Source organism: Sesamum indicum, linkage group LG4 (assembly GCF_026168435.1).
Source record: "Sesamum indicum cultivar Baizhima isolate 11 linkage group LG4, ASM2616843v1, whole genome shotgun sequence".
NCBI classification, from domain to species: Eukaryota; Viridiplantae; Streptophyta; class Magnoliopsida; order Lamiales; family Pedaliaceae; genus Sesamum; species Sesamum indicum.
The window spans coordinates 15,971,755-15,987,745 of NC_142660.1; the positions used below are offsets into that span (position 1 = coordinate 15,971,755).

Below are 15,991 nucleotides of genomic sequence, written 5' to 3' on the forward strand. Positions count from 1 at the left end.
AAATAAGACAGGAAAAGGAGTGAGACATGAGAAAAGGCAAGTTGGGGTTTGGTCCCCCTTAGGCTTAGGGTTTGAGTTGGTGATGGCATGTGTTGTCTTTCTCTCTCTCAAATCTCAAATTGGTGGCTTTTTATGTCCTCTAGTTCTTGTCTGTCTCTCTCTAGCATCCTTAAAAGGAGGGCTTTTTTCATCCCAAAACACAAATGTTTTTTTGACTGAATTAATATTGTTGAAGATCAGATGTGGTGCTGCTCTGGTCAATTCACCTCAGTAGTAGTAGTAGTATCTATGTCAGTAATGAATGTTTTGTGATCACAACCCTCCAACTGGGATCAAACAATGTGAACATTGACTTTCATAACCATGCATATCATCAATTCTTGCTTCCTACTAATATTATTATAATAATAATAATAATATTCATATATATATATAGTACTCTTGTTCAAAAAATTACATTATTCGTTAATTAGTACTCTCTCTCTGTTAAGTTTTATTTTTCTCTCATGGTGATTAAATTTATTGTTTCTTGATATATATATATATATATATATTACAAATGGATAAAATAAAATAAAAAAGTAAGAAAAATCCATCCATTTAGGGTTAATTAGGTTAATTTGTTTACTCGATCAAAATGAAACAAAGACCAGGCCATTATTTGTTGAATTGTTATTTTAAATATTATTGTAAAGAATTACATGAATTTGCATAAACTGCAAAATATCGATCGGTCCCAGTTATAATTTATAAAACTATTCTTTGCTGCTTTTTCTGAAAATTAAACACAAAGAGGAATTTATGTTTGATGTGGCTTATGAAATTGGTGCCCAGTATTGTCCGCTATAATTTTGTATTAGTCTCAGAAAAAAATTTGAAAAAAACACAAAATTAAAAAAAAGGATGTCTGGAGGCTTATTATAAGTCATTCAAACTCTTTGTTTGCGATCGATATAGGATCGTGTTACATCACTGTTTCTACACATTTTCTTTCGCCAAAAATACAGTGATACATAGTTTAAATTGTAGTTTAATTTGTAATTACAATAAATAATTAATTAATAGGACAATTACCTCCCATGAGGTTTTGGTGTAATTACATATAAACTTCATGTTGTTAGAAATTACATCTAGTACCTCTGATATTTGTTTACATCTAAACCTTACTGAATTTGTTGATATTAGCAAATAAATTAAATAAAAGTCCATATTTACTCTGATTAACTTAATTACTCATTTATTGCAGGTTAAATAAATCTTTTCTAACTAAAATATTTTTATAATACCTCCTGACTTGTATCAGCGTATGAAAATGTATAAATGCATAGGTCAATAATAAGTTAATTCGTGGTAAATATGAATTTTTATCCAATTTTTTTGTTAATATCAGTAAATTCGGTAAATTTCAACTAACGGGAGAAAAAGAACTTATTTATTAGACATAAACAAACTTAAAAAACTATCATATATAAATTTTCAAACCATAAAAGAATAATTAGAGCAAATCTCGGGAATTATCGCTAATTAACAAATATAACAAGCCCACACGTTATGTATATACTTAAATGAATTAAGAAAATAGGCAGTTAATGGATGCGATCACAAAAAGGTGTTGTCTCAAAACAGTTTACGAATCAGCGGGAAATTTTTAATGCAAAAATGTACTACTCACCTCTTTGTCTGGTCGCGCGACCCTAAACTTTGAACAGTGGCAGCTTTTGCGCATGTCTATCTCTCTTCCCTCTACACAAAAAACCAGGCGAAAAACCAAAAAAAAAACACCACCCCTCAAATCCTCAAACTTCTCTATCCCATCCCTAAAATCAATGTACTATGCATATAGTCACATTAACGTTAAAGCTCTTATCTTACATTAAAAAACCAACACATCAAAACTTTCCTTACACTTGTGCTTGTGCTATAAATAGGTAACACCAATAGGACTCACTCTTTTATAGCTCAACAAAGAACTTCAAACCTAAAAGATTACAAAGTTCCAAAAGTTTCAATTCAAAAAATGGATGAGTATTCGGCAGGGTTTTGCATTAGGGCGTCCCGTGGCGGCGGCACAGGGACTAAGTGCGGGCGGTGGAACCCGACAAGTGAACAAGTAAAAGTTCTGACCGAACTGTTCAGGTCAGGTCTAAGAACTCCCAGTACGGATCAAATTCAAAAGATTTCGTCACAGTTGAGCTTTTATGGCAAGATTGAGAGCAAGAATGTTTTTTATTGGTTTCAAAACCATAAAGCCAGGGAGAGACAGAAACGGCGCAGGGTTTTGGTAGATGAAGGCAATGAGATTATGCACTTACATGACAGCACCAAGGTTTCATCAACAAAACGTAAGTTATTAACATTTTTTTTTGGCTTCAAGTACAAGTATTAATTTAATTAATTAATTAATACTTACTAATATTGGTGCTATTCTATAGTAATTTCTTCTAATAATTAAATAAAAATAAGATTCACTACCTTCCTTAAAATGTTACATATTTTACTTTAATTCTTGTTTATATTAGATATATTTAAATTTATAATGCTTTGAATATATATATATATATTTCGTTATTAAAATTTAAATCCAAGACTTCTAAAAATTAAAGTTTAAATCCAAGATTGCATGCTTTGGAATGTCAACTCACACTCTATCTGTATATTCCAAGATTACGGCTTTCTTCTCTTCTCTTTTTCTAAGGTGTCAGAAAAAGAAAAAGACTCTCTATTTTCTAAGATGATTTTTTTTCTAAACACAATCTTCCAATTTAAACGACCATTTGAACATTATTAACTCATAATCATCTTTTTCGGACAATAAAGAGGTATAGAACATTTCATTACATATCAACCCTTGCTTCAAAATTTGTTTAGCATCAAAACAAACCTGTAATTTTTCGAAAAAGGGTATATATATGTTACGAAGAAATGGGTTAGTTTTAAATAAACTCGAATAAAAGATGAAAGATGGGAGCGGATCATGATAATGAGACTTACATCTCTGATTATATCTTTTTTTTTTTTCTTCCTATGTTAACAGATTATACGGAAGCTAATCAGGTTTCAGAGTCAGAAAGAGTGATTGAAACTCTGCAACTCTTTCCACTAAACTCTTTTACTGAATCAGGTTCAGAGAAAGTGAGACAATTTACAAACGATTGCAAGGAAAATGCCTCGTTTACGTACAATATTGGCACAGAAATGGATCATCCCACGTTGGATTTGCGATTAAGCTTTGTTTAGAACATGTAGAAAGGATATGGATCCTCTTATCATATGTCTTTCTTAAAGGACTAATATTTCTCGTCTAACCCTGTCGAAGAGATTTAGTCGTAGATTAATGCATGAACGTGAAGTACGTACGTTTATCAAGAAAATATTGTCAAAGTTGGTGTTAAGTTATTTTTAGATGTACAATGCACGTAGCTCTAGATAATGAATCAATGTTTTGATATTCGAAAATGCTTGGACATTCTGTGAAAATTTGCAGGAAAACCAGAAACCAAAAGAAGAAGAAACAGAGGAAAAACCATTGTTGAATGTGCTTTGCTCTCAATTATGAAAATATCTCAAGTATAGAAAAGGGTTCGAACCCCAGCTTAAATACATAGCCAAAGCTGTAAAACGGAATGCTAAGATAATAACTGCCCGAACCAGCTACGTGGACCAATCCCCCAACAAATAAATGACTCAACAACCACATAGGCAAATCAACAAAAGCTATACGTACAAAATGAATTAAAGGTGCTATTCGAAAACGACTACACTATCCAGCATCAAGAACAACAGCATCGTCGTCTTCATCCTGAATCTCCAAGTCGGCAACAATGGTAGAAGGTTGTGATGGATATTCAACAGCCCCGCACAAGTGGGACTGGGTTGCAGAGCAAACCAGGCCCAACTTGGCTATTGAAGAAGCAAAATGTTTCGAACTGAAAGTTTTGGTAAACATGTTAGTTATCAGCAAAGTACTACGGATATGAGAGGGAGCAAAGAAGCCATCCTTGTAAGCATCCCGAACCACGTGACAATCGAGCTCACGTGCTTCGTCCGTTCATGAAAAATGGGATTAGCCATGATGTGTAAAGCAGCCTGATTATCACAAAAGAGTTTGATAGGTAGCTGCAGAGAAATGCCACGATCTGAAAGCATATAAGAGAGTCATTGCAATTCACAGACAGTAGTCGCCATACCTCTATACTTTGCTTCAGCCGTAGAACGAGAAATTGTGGAATGCTTCTTGGTATTCCAAGATACAAATGCATCGCCAAGGAAAATACAAAATTGAGGGAACGCCTAGAATCTGTACAAGATGTCCAATCAACGTCACAATAAGCACGAAGTTCAAAAGAAGAACGAGAGGGCAAGAACAATCGCTTTGAAGGAGTACCCTTAAGATACCAAACAACATGAATAGCAGCTCTCCAACGCACGTCACAGGGCCTAATCAGAAACTGACTTAATTGCTGCACAGAATGAGGTATATCTGGGCATGTAAATCCCAGATACAATAAACACCCAACTAACCTTCTTTATTTTCTGATCAAGAAGCAGAGCACAACAATTCTCACTCAATTTCAGACTCAAAGGAAGCGGGGGTGGAAGTAGATTTTGCACTCAACAAGCCAATGTCCTGCACATACTTCGTTTGGGCGATTTATATATCATCATAATTTCTAGCAATTTTTAAGCCAGGAAGTACCTTGCATCCCTGACATCTTTAATAGTAAAAAGAGAATGAAGATAATCCTTTACAGTTTGAATGATAGCCAAAGTAGGAGCAGTTACCAGTATATCATCCACGTACACAAAGGGACCATAACACTTGGGGGAGTAGCCTTAGTAAACAAACAATGATCATGGACCGACTGTCTAAACCCAAACTCCAAAAACTTCAATGTTAATTCAGCATTCCACTGGCGTGAGGCTTGTTTCAAGCCATATATGGAGCATCCCAACTTGCAGACTAAACCAGGCTCTACAGAATATCCCTTAGGAGGAGTCATGTACAGGTCCTCATCCAAATGCCCGTGCAAGAAGGCATTATTAACATCCATTTGTTGCCCGAGCCAACCATGAGGTGCAGCCAAAGTAAGAAATAAATGGACTGTCACTGTCTTTGCCACAGGAGAGAAATTATCGTTGTAATCAACACCTACAATTTGATTGAAACCCTTCGCCACAAGACGCACCTTATAGTGCTCAACAGATCCATTAGCTTGGAGCTTAGTTTTAAAAACCCATTTACAACCTATGGATCGTTTTCCTGTTGGTAAAGGAGTGAGCTTCCAAGTATAATTTCGTTCCAAGGCATCAAGTTCAGTCTTCATGGCATCCTGCCATTCTACATGTTCCACTACCTCCAAATACAATTTGGACTCCTGCAAAATTGACAAAGAAGCCACAAACAACGAATGTGCAGTATTGCAAGAGTATAACAGAGAAGTATTAGAAGCACAAGAGATGATGGTGGTTTGTGAGTTTATCTGTGAGAATGTCTAAGAGGAGGAGGGGCATAACTAGTACTATCAGTGATAGGTGAAGCAGGAGTGGCAGAGAGTTATGAGGAACTCTTTGTTCAGTCGATTTAGTAAGATGTGAGGAAGGAGCTAATGTATGATATGAATGTAGTAGCACTGTTGGCAAAGGAAGTGAAGAACTTTCACACTTTGTGTTTGAGAAAGGGAAAATAGTTTCATAGAAATCCACATCTCTAGAGAAAAGGACCGATTGATTATCTAGATCAAACAGCTTATATACCTTTTGGTGCATAGCATATCCAATCAAAATGCATCTTAAGGTTCTGTTGTGGAACTTTGACTTGTGGGTAGTAAGAATAGTAACATAACATAGAGACCCAAAAATTCTTAGATGACTATATTGAGGAGGATGGCCATAAAGCTTATCATAAGGTGTTTTCCAGATTCTGTTTATGATATAGGTTGTTGTAAGTACTGCAACCCCCTAGAATTTAACGGGAAGAGATGCCTGAAACAATAAGGCTCGAGCACATTCAATAAATATCGCTGTTTCCTTTCAACTCTACCATTTTGTTGGAGAGTATAGGTACAAGATGTTTGATGTATGATTCTAAGGCTAGCACAAAGTGTTTGACACTCTTGATTGATAAATTCTGATCCATTATCAGAATATATGATTTTTATGCATTTATTGAACTGATTTCGAACCAAGCAGCAGAAATTTCTAAGTATCGATGAGACTTGGGTTTTCTGTTTAAGGAGAAAGGTCCATAAGGAACAAGAGTGATCATCTACTAGAGTTAATATGTATGCCAGATATGGTATTAGCTGTGTAAGAACCCCATAAGTCCATGTGAATCAGATAAAAAATTTCAAGAGAATGTGAGAACTAAGTGGAAGAGGAAGCCAACTCTGTTTCGCTTTATGACAAATGTCATAAGGTATATCAGTGGAAATATCACTACAATCAACTTCCAGACTATGTTTTATTGCTTGAACATCTCATGACCTAAACGATTATGCCACACAGTAAGATTACAGCGAGTACTAGAAGAGCAAGATACATTTTGAAATAATGCATGAAGCATCCCACCAGGGCACTGTACAGAATGTCGCAACCTAAGCTTGTGGAGCTTAGGAAGCAGCTAAAGGACATGTTGGAGAGTGGCATCATTAAGCTCGCTAATAGAAGAATCAACAGGAAGATTATGATGTTGCTTGTAGATGTATAGCTTCTTTAAAAGAACTCCCATGACCAGGTTTTCTTTAGTTCCCTGGTCCTGCAAAACACAGCCATCCTGATGACAATTGGCTAATTGATAATAAGTTCACTGAAAATTGAGGTATGAAAAGAACATTCTCAAGGATGATTTTATTATTAAGTTTCACAGTTCCAGTATATTGAACAAGCTTTTTTGAACCATTAGGTAGGTGTATATAGTGAGGATGAATAAGTTTGACATATGACTGAAAGAAAGCAATATTTGCACAAAACATGGTTAGTGGCCCCAGTGTCAATAATCCAACAATTCAAATTAATACTAGTGGGCATAACAGTGTTACCTGCAAACTCTTCGTCAAAATGTGCATAGTTTGCGTAATTGGTTAGTGGATCCAAGTGAATGTTATTCTTCTACAACAATTTAAGTACTTTAGCCACTAATTCTGTAACGTTTTGTGGAAATGCTTTCACTGAACCTTCATCTTTTCCCTCTTTTCTTTTTAGCAACCAATGTTTTGTACTAATCCGGCACACCATGGAGTTGAAAACAAGTGTCTTGTGCATGCCCCTTCTTGTGACAGTGTGCGCATATCAAATTCTTCTTATCAATAAACGATTTCTTCCTTTATATAGATTTATCACCTTCTCTTCTATTTTCACTCAAGGCTAATTGATAAGCCATATCACTGGAAGTGACCTCCAGATCAGTTTGCACCGCTCTCTGTTTCTCAACAACATAAATCATAAAGTCCGCAAAAAAAACCGTCCTATTTTAAAAATAGACTAAAAGCTCCCATGTATTTTGTAAAACTCATCTCAATCGCCCATTCTCCGTTAAATCCAACTACGGTGTTATTTTTTTAGAAAATGACCGTTATACCTTTATTTAATATATATTATTTCTAATTTTAATAACCGTTGGATCTTTTTTGATCAAATATTAATCGTTAGATCTAATCAATTAATCTCAACCATTAGATTTTAAAAAAAATAAAAGATCTAAATTCAACAAATTATTTAACTTATATTACATATAAATAATTTAAAATTTTTAAAAATATATTATTATAATATATTAAAAAAAAAAACTAACTATCCCACCCACCTCGTTATCCCCACTGCCCCCCGTCCCCACCCCCTTACCCCGGCTTCCCCCCGAAAATCTCGTCGTATTTTGTTACCAAATTTAGCGAGCCTAGTCTCGTTAGAATCGTCTTGAAGAGACGAGTCTGATTGTGGTGGTCTGAGATCGAGATTCGATCAGACGGAGATGAATCGACGACAAACATATTCGGCGATCGTTGCTTGAGCCCACTCTCTATAATTGACGAAAACTCAAATTGAAGGCATGAAAATGTTCGTCTTGAAGAGAGGATTCTAATGGTACCACTGGCCGTCGGAGGAGCGAAATAGCAGATTTTCTTTTTTTTTAAAATTTTTTTTAATTAATTTTAATTATATTAATTAAAATATGTTTTAGTAAATTGAGAATATTTTAAACAATTATAATAATTAAATATTTTTGGCTAATTAATAATAATTATTGTAATTAAATATATATTTTAATTAATTAAAAATAATTTTAGATTTAATAATTAATAATTATAAAATTATTTGAATTTAAATATAATATAATTTAATATTTAATATTAAATAAAACAAATATAGTTTAATATTTTAATTTAAATTTAATATAGCAATTTAATACTTATTTTTAGGGTTTGAAATGATAAAAGAAAGACACAAAATAAGCCAAAAAGCCTTTTGAATATTATATAGACCCATATAGGGGTATTTTAGTCCAAATTATCATTAAATATGAATTTAAACCGCAGAAAATGACTACTGAACGCAGCAGACGCGCATTTCCTTCACTTTTCGTTAGTTATTAACAGAATGTGGTTTTTTTGGTGACTAAAACAAAACAGGAGGGGATTTTTAGCATATTATGAAAATAGATGGGTGTTTTTTGCATACTTTTTAAAATACAGGGAGGTTTTCATGCATTTTGTCAGATATTGAAAGTAAAAAAGAAGAGAGATAATGAACTCTCCCATGTCCTGTTATTGCTCTTCATTTCAATAAATACTCTTTCATATCAGGTAAACAAAAATAAGAATACACATCTACGCAAGCACACAAAAATGTTATAAATGACATAAATAAATCACAAAGATACACAATACCCGTAATGAGCGTAAAATGTTGCGAAACAATGGTGATATCCTGCACGAGAAAAAGGGTTGTGTAGATACAAATGAAGACTTAGAAACTGAAGCAGAATGGCAAATGTAACAAGACGCATATGGCATTCGTTGGCGCAGAAAATAAAGGCAACACCTCAGTTCTTCTATGTTCAAAATGGAAGTAAAATATATTTTGCCGTGACACACGCACACACACACACACCCCGCACACGCACACACACACACACCCCCAAACACCACACACACACACACGCACACACACACACACAAAAAAAAAAAAGAAAAAAGACGCACAGACAAGGAAATTGAAAAGCCGGAACAATAAGGGCGCATCATTCAGCAAAACTTCTCAAGAATTGGTTAGCAGATCATAACCACCTAAGCCATTTATCAGATTTCATGAATCCTCCACTCATTTTCTCTCACTATATCCCCTCTAGCAAAGTAAATCAATCCAAGACCACTCTTGCTAACGAGATATATGAAAGGACAAAATGCATAAAAGCCCACTGTGTTTTAAAAACTCTGCAAAAGACCCCTCCTATTTTCAAAATAAGCTAAAAACTACCATGTATTTTGTAAAACTCAGCTCAATCGCCCCCTCTCCGTTAAATCCAAATAAGAGAAACAATGAACTCACCCATGTCCTGTTATTGCTCTTCATCTCAATAAATATTCTTTCATATCAGATAAACAAAAATAAGAACACACATCTACGCAAGCACACAAAAATATTATAAATGACATAAATAAACCACAAAGATACACAACACCTGCTATGAGCATAAAATGTTGCGAAACAATGGTAACATCCTTCACAAGAAAAAAGGTTGTGGAGATACAAATGAAGACTTAGAAACTGAAGCAGAATGACAAATGTAACAAGACGCATATGGCATTCGTTGGCGCAGAAAATAAAGGCAACACCTCAGTTCTTCTATGTTCAAAATGTAAGTAAAATATATTTTATCGTGACACACGCACACACACACTACACACACACACACACACCCCGCACACGCACACACACACAACCACACACACTCACACACACACACACCCCGCACGCACGCACACACACTACACACTACACACGCACACACACACACACACCCCGCACACGCACACACACCCCCCCACACACCACACACACACACACACTGCACACGCACACACACCCACACACCACACACACACAATGCACACACACACACACACACACACACATACTGCACACGCACACGCACACACACACACACACACACCCCCACACACCACACACACACACACATTCCGCACACGCACACACACACCCACACACCACACACACCCACACTCACACACACACACACACACACACCGCACATGCACACACACTACACACGCACACACACACACACACTCCGCACACGCACACAAACACACACACACACCCACACACCACACACACACTCACACACACAAAAAAAAAAAAAGAAAAAAGACGCACAGACAAGGAAATTGAAAAGCCAGATCAAGAAAGGCGCATCATTCAACAAAACATCTCAAGAATTAGTTAGCAGATCATACCACCTAAGGCATTTATCAGATTTCATGAATCCTCCACTCATTTTCTCTCACTATATCCCCTCTACTAACGTAAATCAATCCAAGACCACTCTTGCTAACGAGATATATTAAAGGACAAAATATATAAAAGCCCACTGTGTTTTAAAAACTCTGCAAAAAAAAAGCCCCCTATTCTTAAAATAAGCTAAAAGCTACCATGTATTTTGTAAAACTCACCTCAATCGCCCCTCTCCGTTAAATCCAAATAAGAGAAACAATGAACTCTCCCATGTCCTGTTATTGCTCTTCATTTCAATAAATACTTTTTCATATCTGGAAAACAAAAATAAGAATACACATCAACGCAAGCACACCAAAAGGTTGTAAATGACATAAATAAACCACAAAGATACACAATACCCGTAATGAGCATAAAATATTGCGAAACAATGGTAACATCCTGCACGAGAAAAAGGGTTGTGTAGATACAAATGAAGACTTAGAAACTGAAGAAGAATGAAAAATATAACAAGACGCATAGGGCATTCGTTGGCGCAGAAAATAAAAGCAACACCTCAGTTCTTCTATGTTGAAAATGGAAGTAAAACATATTTTACCGTGACACACGCACACACACACACACTGCACACACACACACACCCCGCACACACACACCCCGCACACGCACACACACACACCCACACCCCGCACATGCACACACACACACACACACCCACACAAACACTCACACACACACACACACATCGCACATGCACACACACGCACGCACATGCACACACACACACACACACACCCCACACACACACACACCCTCACACACACACACACAAAAGAAAAAAGACGCACAGACAAGAAAATTGAAAAGTCGGAACAAGAAGGGCGCATCATTCAGCAAAACTTCTCAAGAATTGGTTATCAGATCATAACCACCTAAGCCATTTATCAGATTTCATGAATCCTCCACTCATTTTCTCTCACTATATCCCCTCTAGTAAAGTAAATCAATCCAAGACCACTTTTGCTAACGAGATATATTAAAGGACAAAATGCATAAAACCCCAATGTGTTTTAAAAACTCTGGAAAAAAAACCCCCCTATTTTCAAAATTAGCAAAAAGCTACCATGTATTTTATAAAACACAGCTCAATCGCCCTCTCTCCGTTAAATCCAAATAAGAGAAACAATGAACTCTCCATGTCCTGTTATTGCTCTTCATTTCAATAAATACTATTTCATATCTGGAAAACAAAAATAAGAATACACATCAACGCAAGCACACCAAAAGGTTGTAAATGACATAAATAAACCACAAAGATACACAATACCCGTAATGAGCATAAAATATTGCGAAACAATGGTAACATCCTGCACGAGAAAAAGGGTTGTGTAGATACAAATGAAGACTTAGAAACTGAAGAAGAATGAAAAATATAACAAGACGCATAGGGCATTCGTTGGCGCAGAAAATAAAAGCAACACCTCAGTTCTTCTATGTTGAAAATGGAAGTAAAACATATTTTACCGTGACACACACACACACACACACACTGCACACACACACACACCCCGCACACGCACACACACACACCCACACCCCGCACATGCACACACACACACACACACCCACACAAACACTCACACACACACACACACATCGCACATGCACACACACGCACGCACATGCACACACACACACACACACCCCACACACACACACACCCTCACACACACACACACACAAAAGAAAAAAGACGCACAGACAAGAAAATTGAAAAGTCGGAACAAGAAGGGCGCATCATTCAGCAAAACTTCTCAAGAATTGGTTATCAGATCATAACCACCTAAGCCATTTATCAGATTTCATGAATCCTCCACTCATTTTCTCTCACTATATCCCCTCTAGTAAAGTAAATCAATCCAAGACCACTTTTGCTAACGAGATATATTAAAGGACAAAATGCATAAAACCCCAATGTGTTTTAAAAACTCTGGAAAAAAAACCCCCCTATTTTCAAAATAAGCAAAAAGCTACCATGTATTTTGTAAAACACAGCTCAATCGCCCTCTCTCCGTTAAATCCAAATAAGAGAAACAATGAACTCTCCATGTCCTGTTATTGCTATTCATTTCAATAAATACTATTTCATATCAGGTAAACAACAATAAGAATACACATCTACGCAGGCACACAAAAATGTTATAAATGACATAAATAAACCACAAAGACACACAATACCCGTAATGAACATAAAATATTGCGAAACAATGGTAACATCCTGCACGAGAAAAAGGATTGTGTAGATACAAATAAAGACTTAGAAACTGAAGCAGAATGCCAAATGTAACAAGATGCATATGACATTCGTTGGCGCAGAAAATAAAGGCAACACCTCAGTTCTTCTATGTTCAAATAGAAGTAAAACATATTTTACCGTGACACACGCACGCACACGCACATACACACTGCACACACACACCGCACACGCACACGCACACGCACCGCAGACACACACACACACACACCCCGCACACGCACACACACACACACCCACACACCACACACACACACACACACTCCGCACACGCACACACACACACACACACACACACTCCCATACACCCCCACACACCACACACACACACACACACACAGAGACAAAAAGAAAAAAGATGCACAGACAAGGAAATTTAAATGCCAAAACAAGAAAGGCGCATCATTCAGCAAAACTTCTCAACAATTGGTTAGCAGATTATAACCACCTAAGCCATTTATCAGATTTCATGAATCCTCCACTCATTTTTTCTCACTATATCCCCTCTAGTAAAGTAAATCAATCCAAGACCACTCTTTCTAACAAGATATATTAAAGGAAAAAATGCATAAAAGCCCACTGTGTTTTAAAAACTATGCAAAAGAAACCCTCTATTTTCAAAATAAGCTAAAAGCTACCATGTATTCTATAATACTCAACTCAATCGCCCCCTCTCCGTTAAATTCAAATAAGAGAAACAATGAACTCTCCCAATTCCTGTTAATTGCTCTTCATTTTAGTAAATACTCTTTCATATCAGGTAAAGTAAAATAAGAATACACATCTACGCAAGCACAAAAAAATGATATAAATGACATAAATAAACCACAAGATACACAATACCCTTAATGAGCATAAAATGTTGTGAAACAATGGTAATATCCTGCACGATAAAAATAGTTGTGTAGATCCAAATGAAGATTTAGAAACTGAAGCAGAATTACATATGTAACAAGACGCATATGACATTCATTGGCGCAGAAAATAAAGGCAACAACTCAGTTCTTCTATGTTGAAAATGGAAGTAAAACATATTTTATCGTGACACACGCACACACACACACACTGCACACACACACACACCCCGCACACGTACACACACACACACACCCACACACCCCACACACCCACACACACACCTCGCACACGCACACACACACACCCCCACACACCACACACACACACACACTCCGCACACGCACACGCACACCCACACCCACACCCCACACACACACTCACACACATATACACACACACACCCCCACACACCACACACACACTCACACAGACACACATACAAAACAAGAAAAAGACACACAGACAAGGAAATTGAAAAGCCGGAAAAAAAGGGCGCATCATTCAGCAAATTTATCAAGAAAAAAGGGCGCATCATTCATAACCACCTAATCCATTTATCAGATTTCATGAATCCACATCTACGCAAGCACACAAAAATGTTATAAATGACATAAATAAATCACAAAGATACACAATACCCGTAATGAGCATAAAATATTGCGAAACAATGGTAACATCCTGCACGAGAAGAAGGCTTGTGTAGATACAAATAAAGACTTAGAAACTGAAGTAGAATGACAAATGTAATAAGACGCATATGGCATTCATTGGCGCAGAAAATAAAGGCAACACCTCAGTTCTTCTATGTTCAAAATAGAAGTAAAACATATTTTACCGTGACACACGCACACACACACATATACACTGCACACACACACACACACCGCACACGCACACGCACACACTCCCACACACCACACACACACTCACACACACACGCACCGCAGACACACACACACACACCCCGCACACACCACACACACCGCACACACACACACACACCCCGCACACGCACACACACACACACACACACCGCACACACACACACACACCCACACACCACACACACACTCTCACACACACACAAACACACAGCACACACACACACACATTGCACACGCACACACACACGCACACACCCACACACCACACACACACACACACTCCGCACACGCACACCGCACATGCACACACACGCACACACATACACACACATACCCACACACCACACACACACACGCACACACACACAAAAAGAAAAAAGACCCACAGACAAGGAAAATTAAAAAGCCGGAACAATAAGGGCGCATCATTCAGCAAAACTTCTCAAGAATTGGTTTGCAGATTATAACCACCTAAGCCATTTATAAGATTTCGTGAATCCTCCACTCATTTTCTCTCACTATATCTCCTCTAGTAAAGTAAATCAATCCAAGACCACTCTTGCTAACGAGATATATTAAAGGATAAAATGCATAAAAGCTCACTATGTTTTAAAAACTATGCAAAAAAAACCCCCTCTATTTTCAAAATAAGGTAAAAGCTACCATGTATTTTGTAAAACTCAGCTCAATCGCCCCCTCTCCGTTAAATCCAAATAAGAGAAACAATGAACTCTTCCATGTCCTGTTATTGCTCTTCATTTCAATAAATACTCTTTCATATCAGGTAAACAAAAATAACAACACACATCTAAATAAGCACACAAAAATGTTATAAATGACATAAATAAACCACAAAGATACACAATACCCGTAATGAGCATAAAATATTGTGAAACAATGGTAACATCCTGCACGAGAAAAAGGGTTGTGTAGATACAAATAAAAACTTAGAAACTGAAATAGAATGACAAATGTAATAAGACGCATATGGCATTCGTTGGCGCAGAAAATAAAGGCAACACCTCAGTTCTTCTATGTTCAAAATAGAACTAAAACATATTTTACCGTGACACACGCACACACACACATACACACTGCACACACACACACACCGCACACGCACACGCACACACTCCCACACACCACACACATACTCACACACACATGCACTACAGACACACACACACACACACCCCGCACACACCACACACACACTCACACACACACACCCCGCACACACCACACACACACACACACCGCACACATACACACACACCACACACACACACACACACCCCACACACGCACACACACACACACCCACACACCACACACACACTCACACACACACACAGCACACACACACTGCACACACAAACACACAGCACACACACACACACTGCACACGCACACACACACGCACACACCCACACACCACACACACACACACTCCGCACACGCACAC

General features: G+C 37.3%; 1 protein-coding gene across 1 annotated transcript; it reads left to right on the top strand.

Moving 5' to 3' along the window:
- The first annotated feature begins 1,889 nt into the window (after positions 1-1,889).
- LOC105160906 (WUSCHEL-related homeobox 5) lies at positions 1,890-3,381 on the top strand. Its single transcript, XM_011078424.3, has 2 exons — positions 1,890-2,342; positions 3,035-3,381. Exons 1-2 carry the CDS (start codon positions 2,018-2,020, stop codon positions 3,235-3,237), a joined length of 528 nt encoding a protein of 175 aa, XP_011076726.1. The 5' UTR covers positions 1,890-2,017; the 3' UTR covers positions 3,238-3,381.
- Positions 3,382-15,991: the final 12,610 nt, after the last annotated feature.

Coding starts and splice junctions, on each gene's coding strand:
- LOC105160906 (XM_011078424.3), top strand. CDS start 2,018: ATGGATGAGTATTCGGCAGGGTTTTGCATTAGGGCGTCCCGTGGCGGC. Junction 2,343..3,034: donor CAAGGTTTCATCAACAAAAC/GTAAGTTATTAA, acceptor CTATGTTAACAG/ATTATACGGAAGCTAATCAG.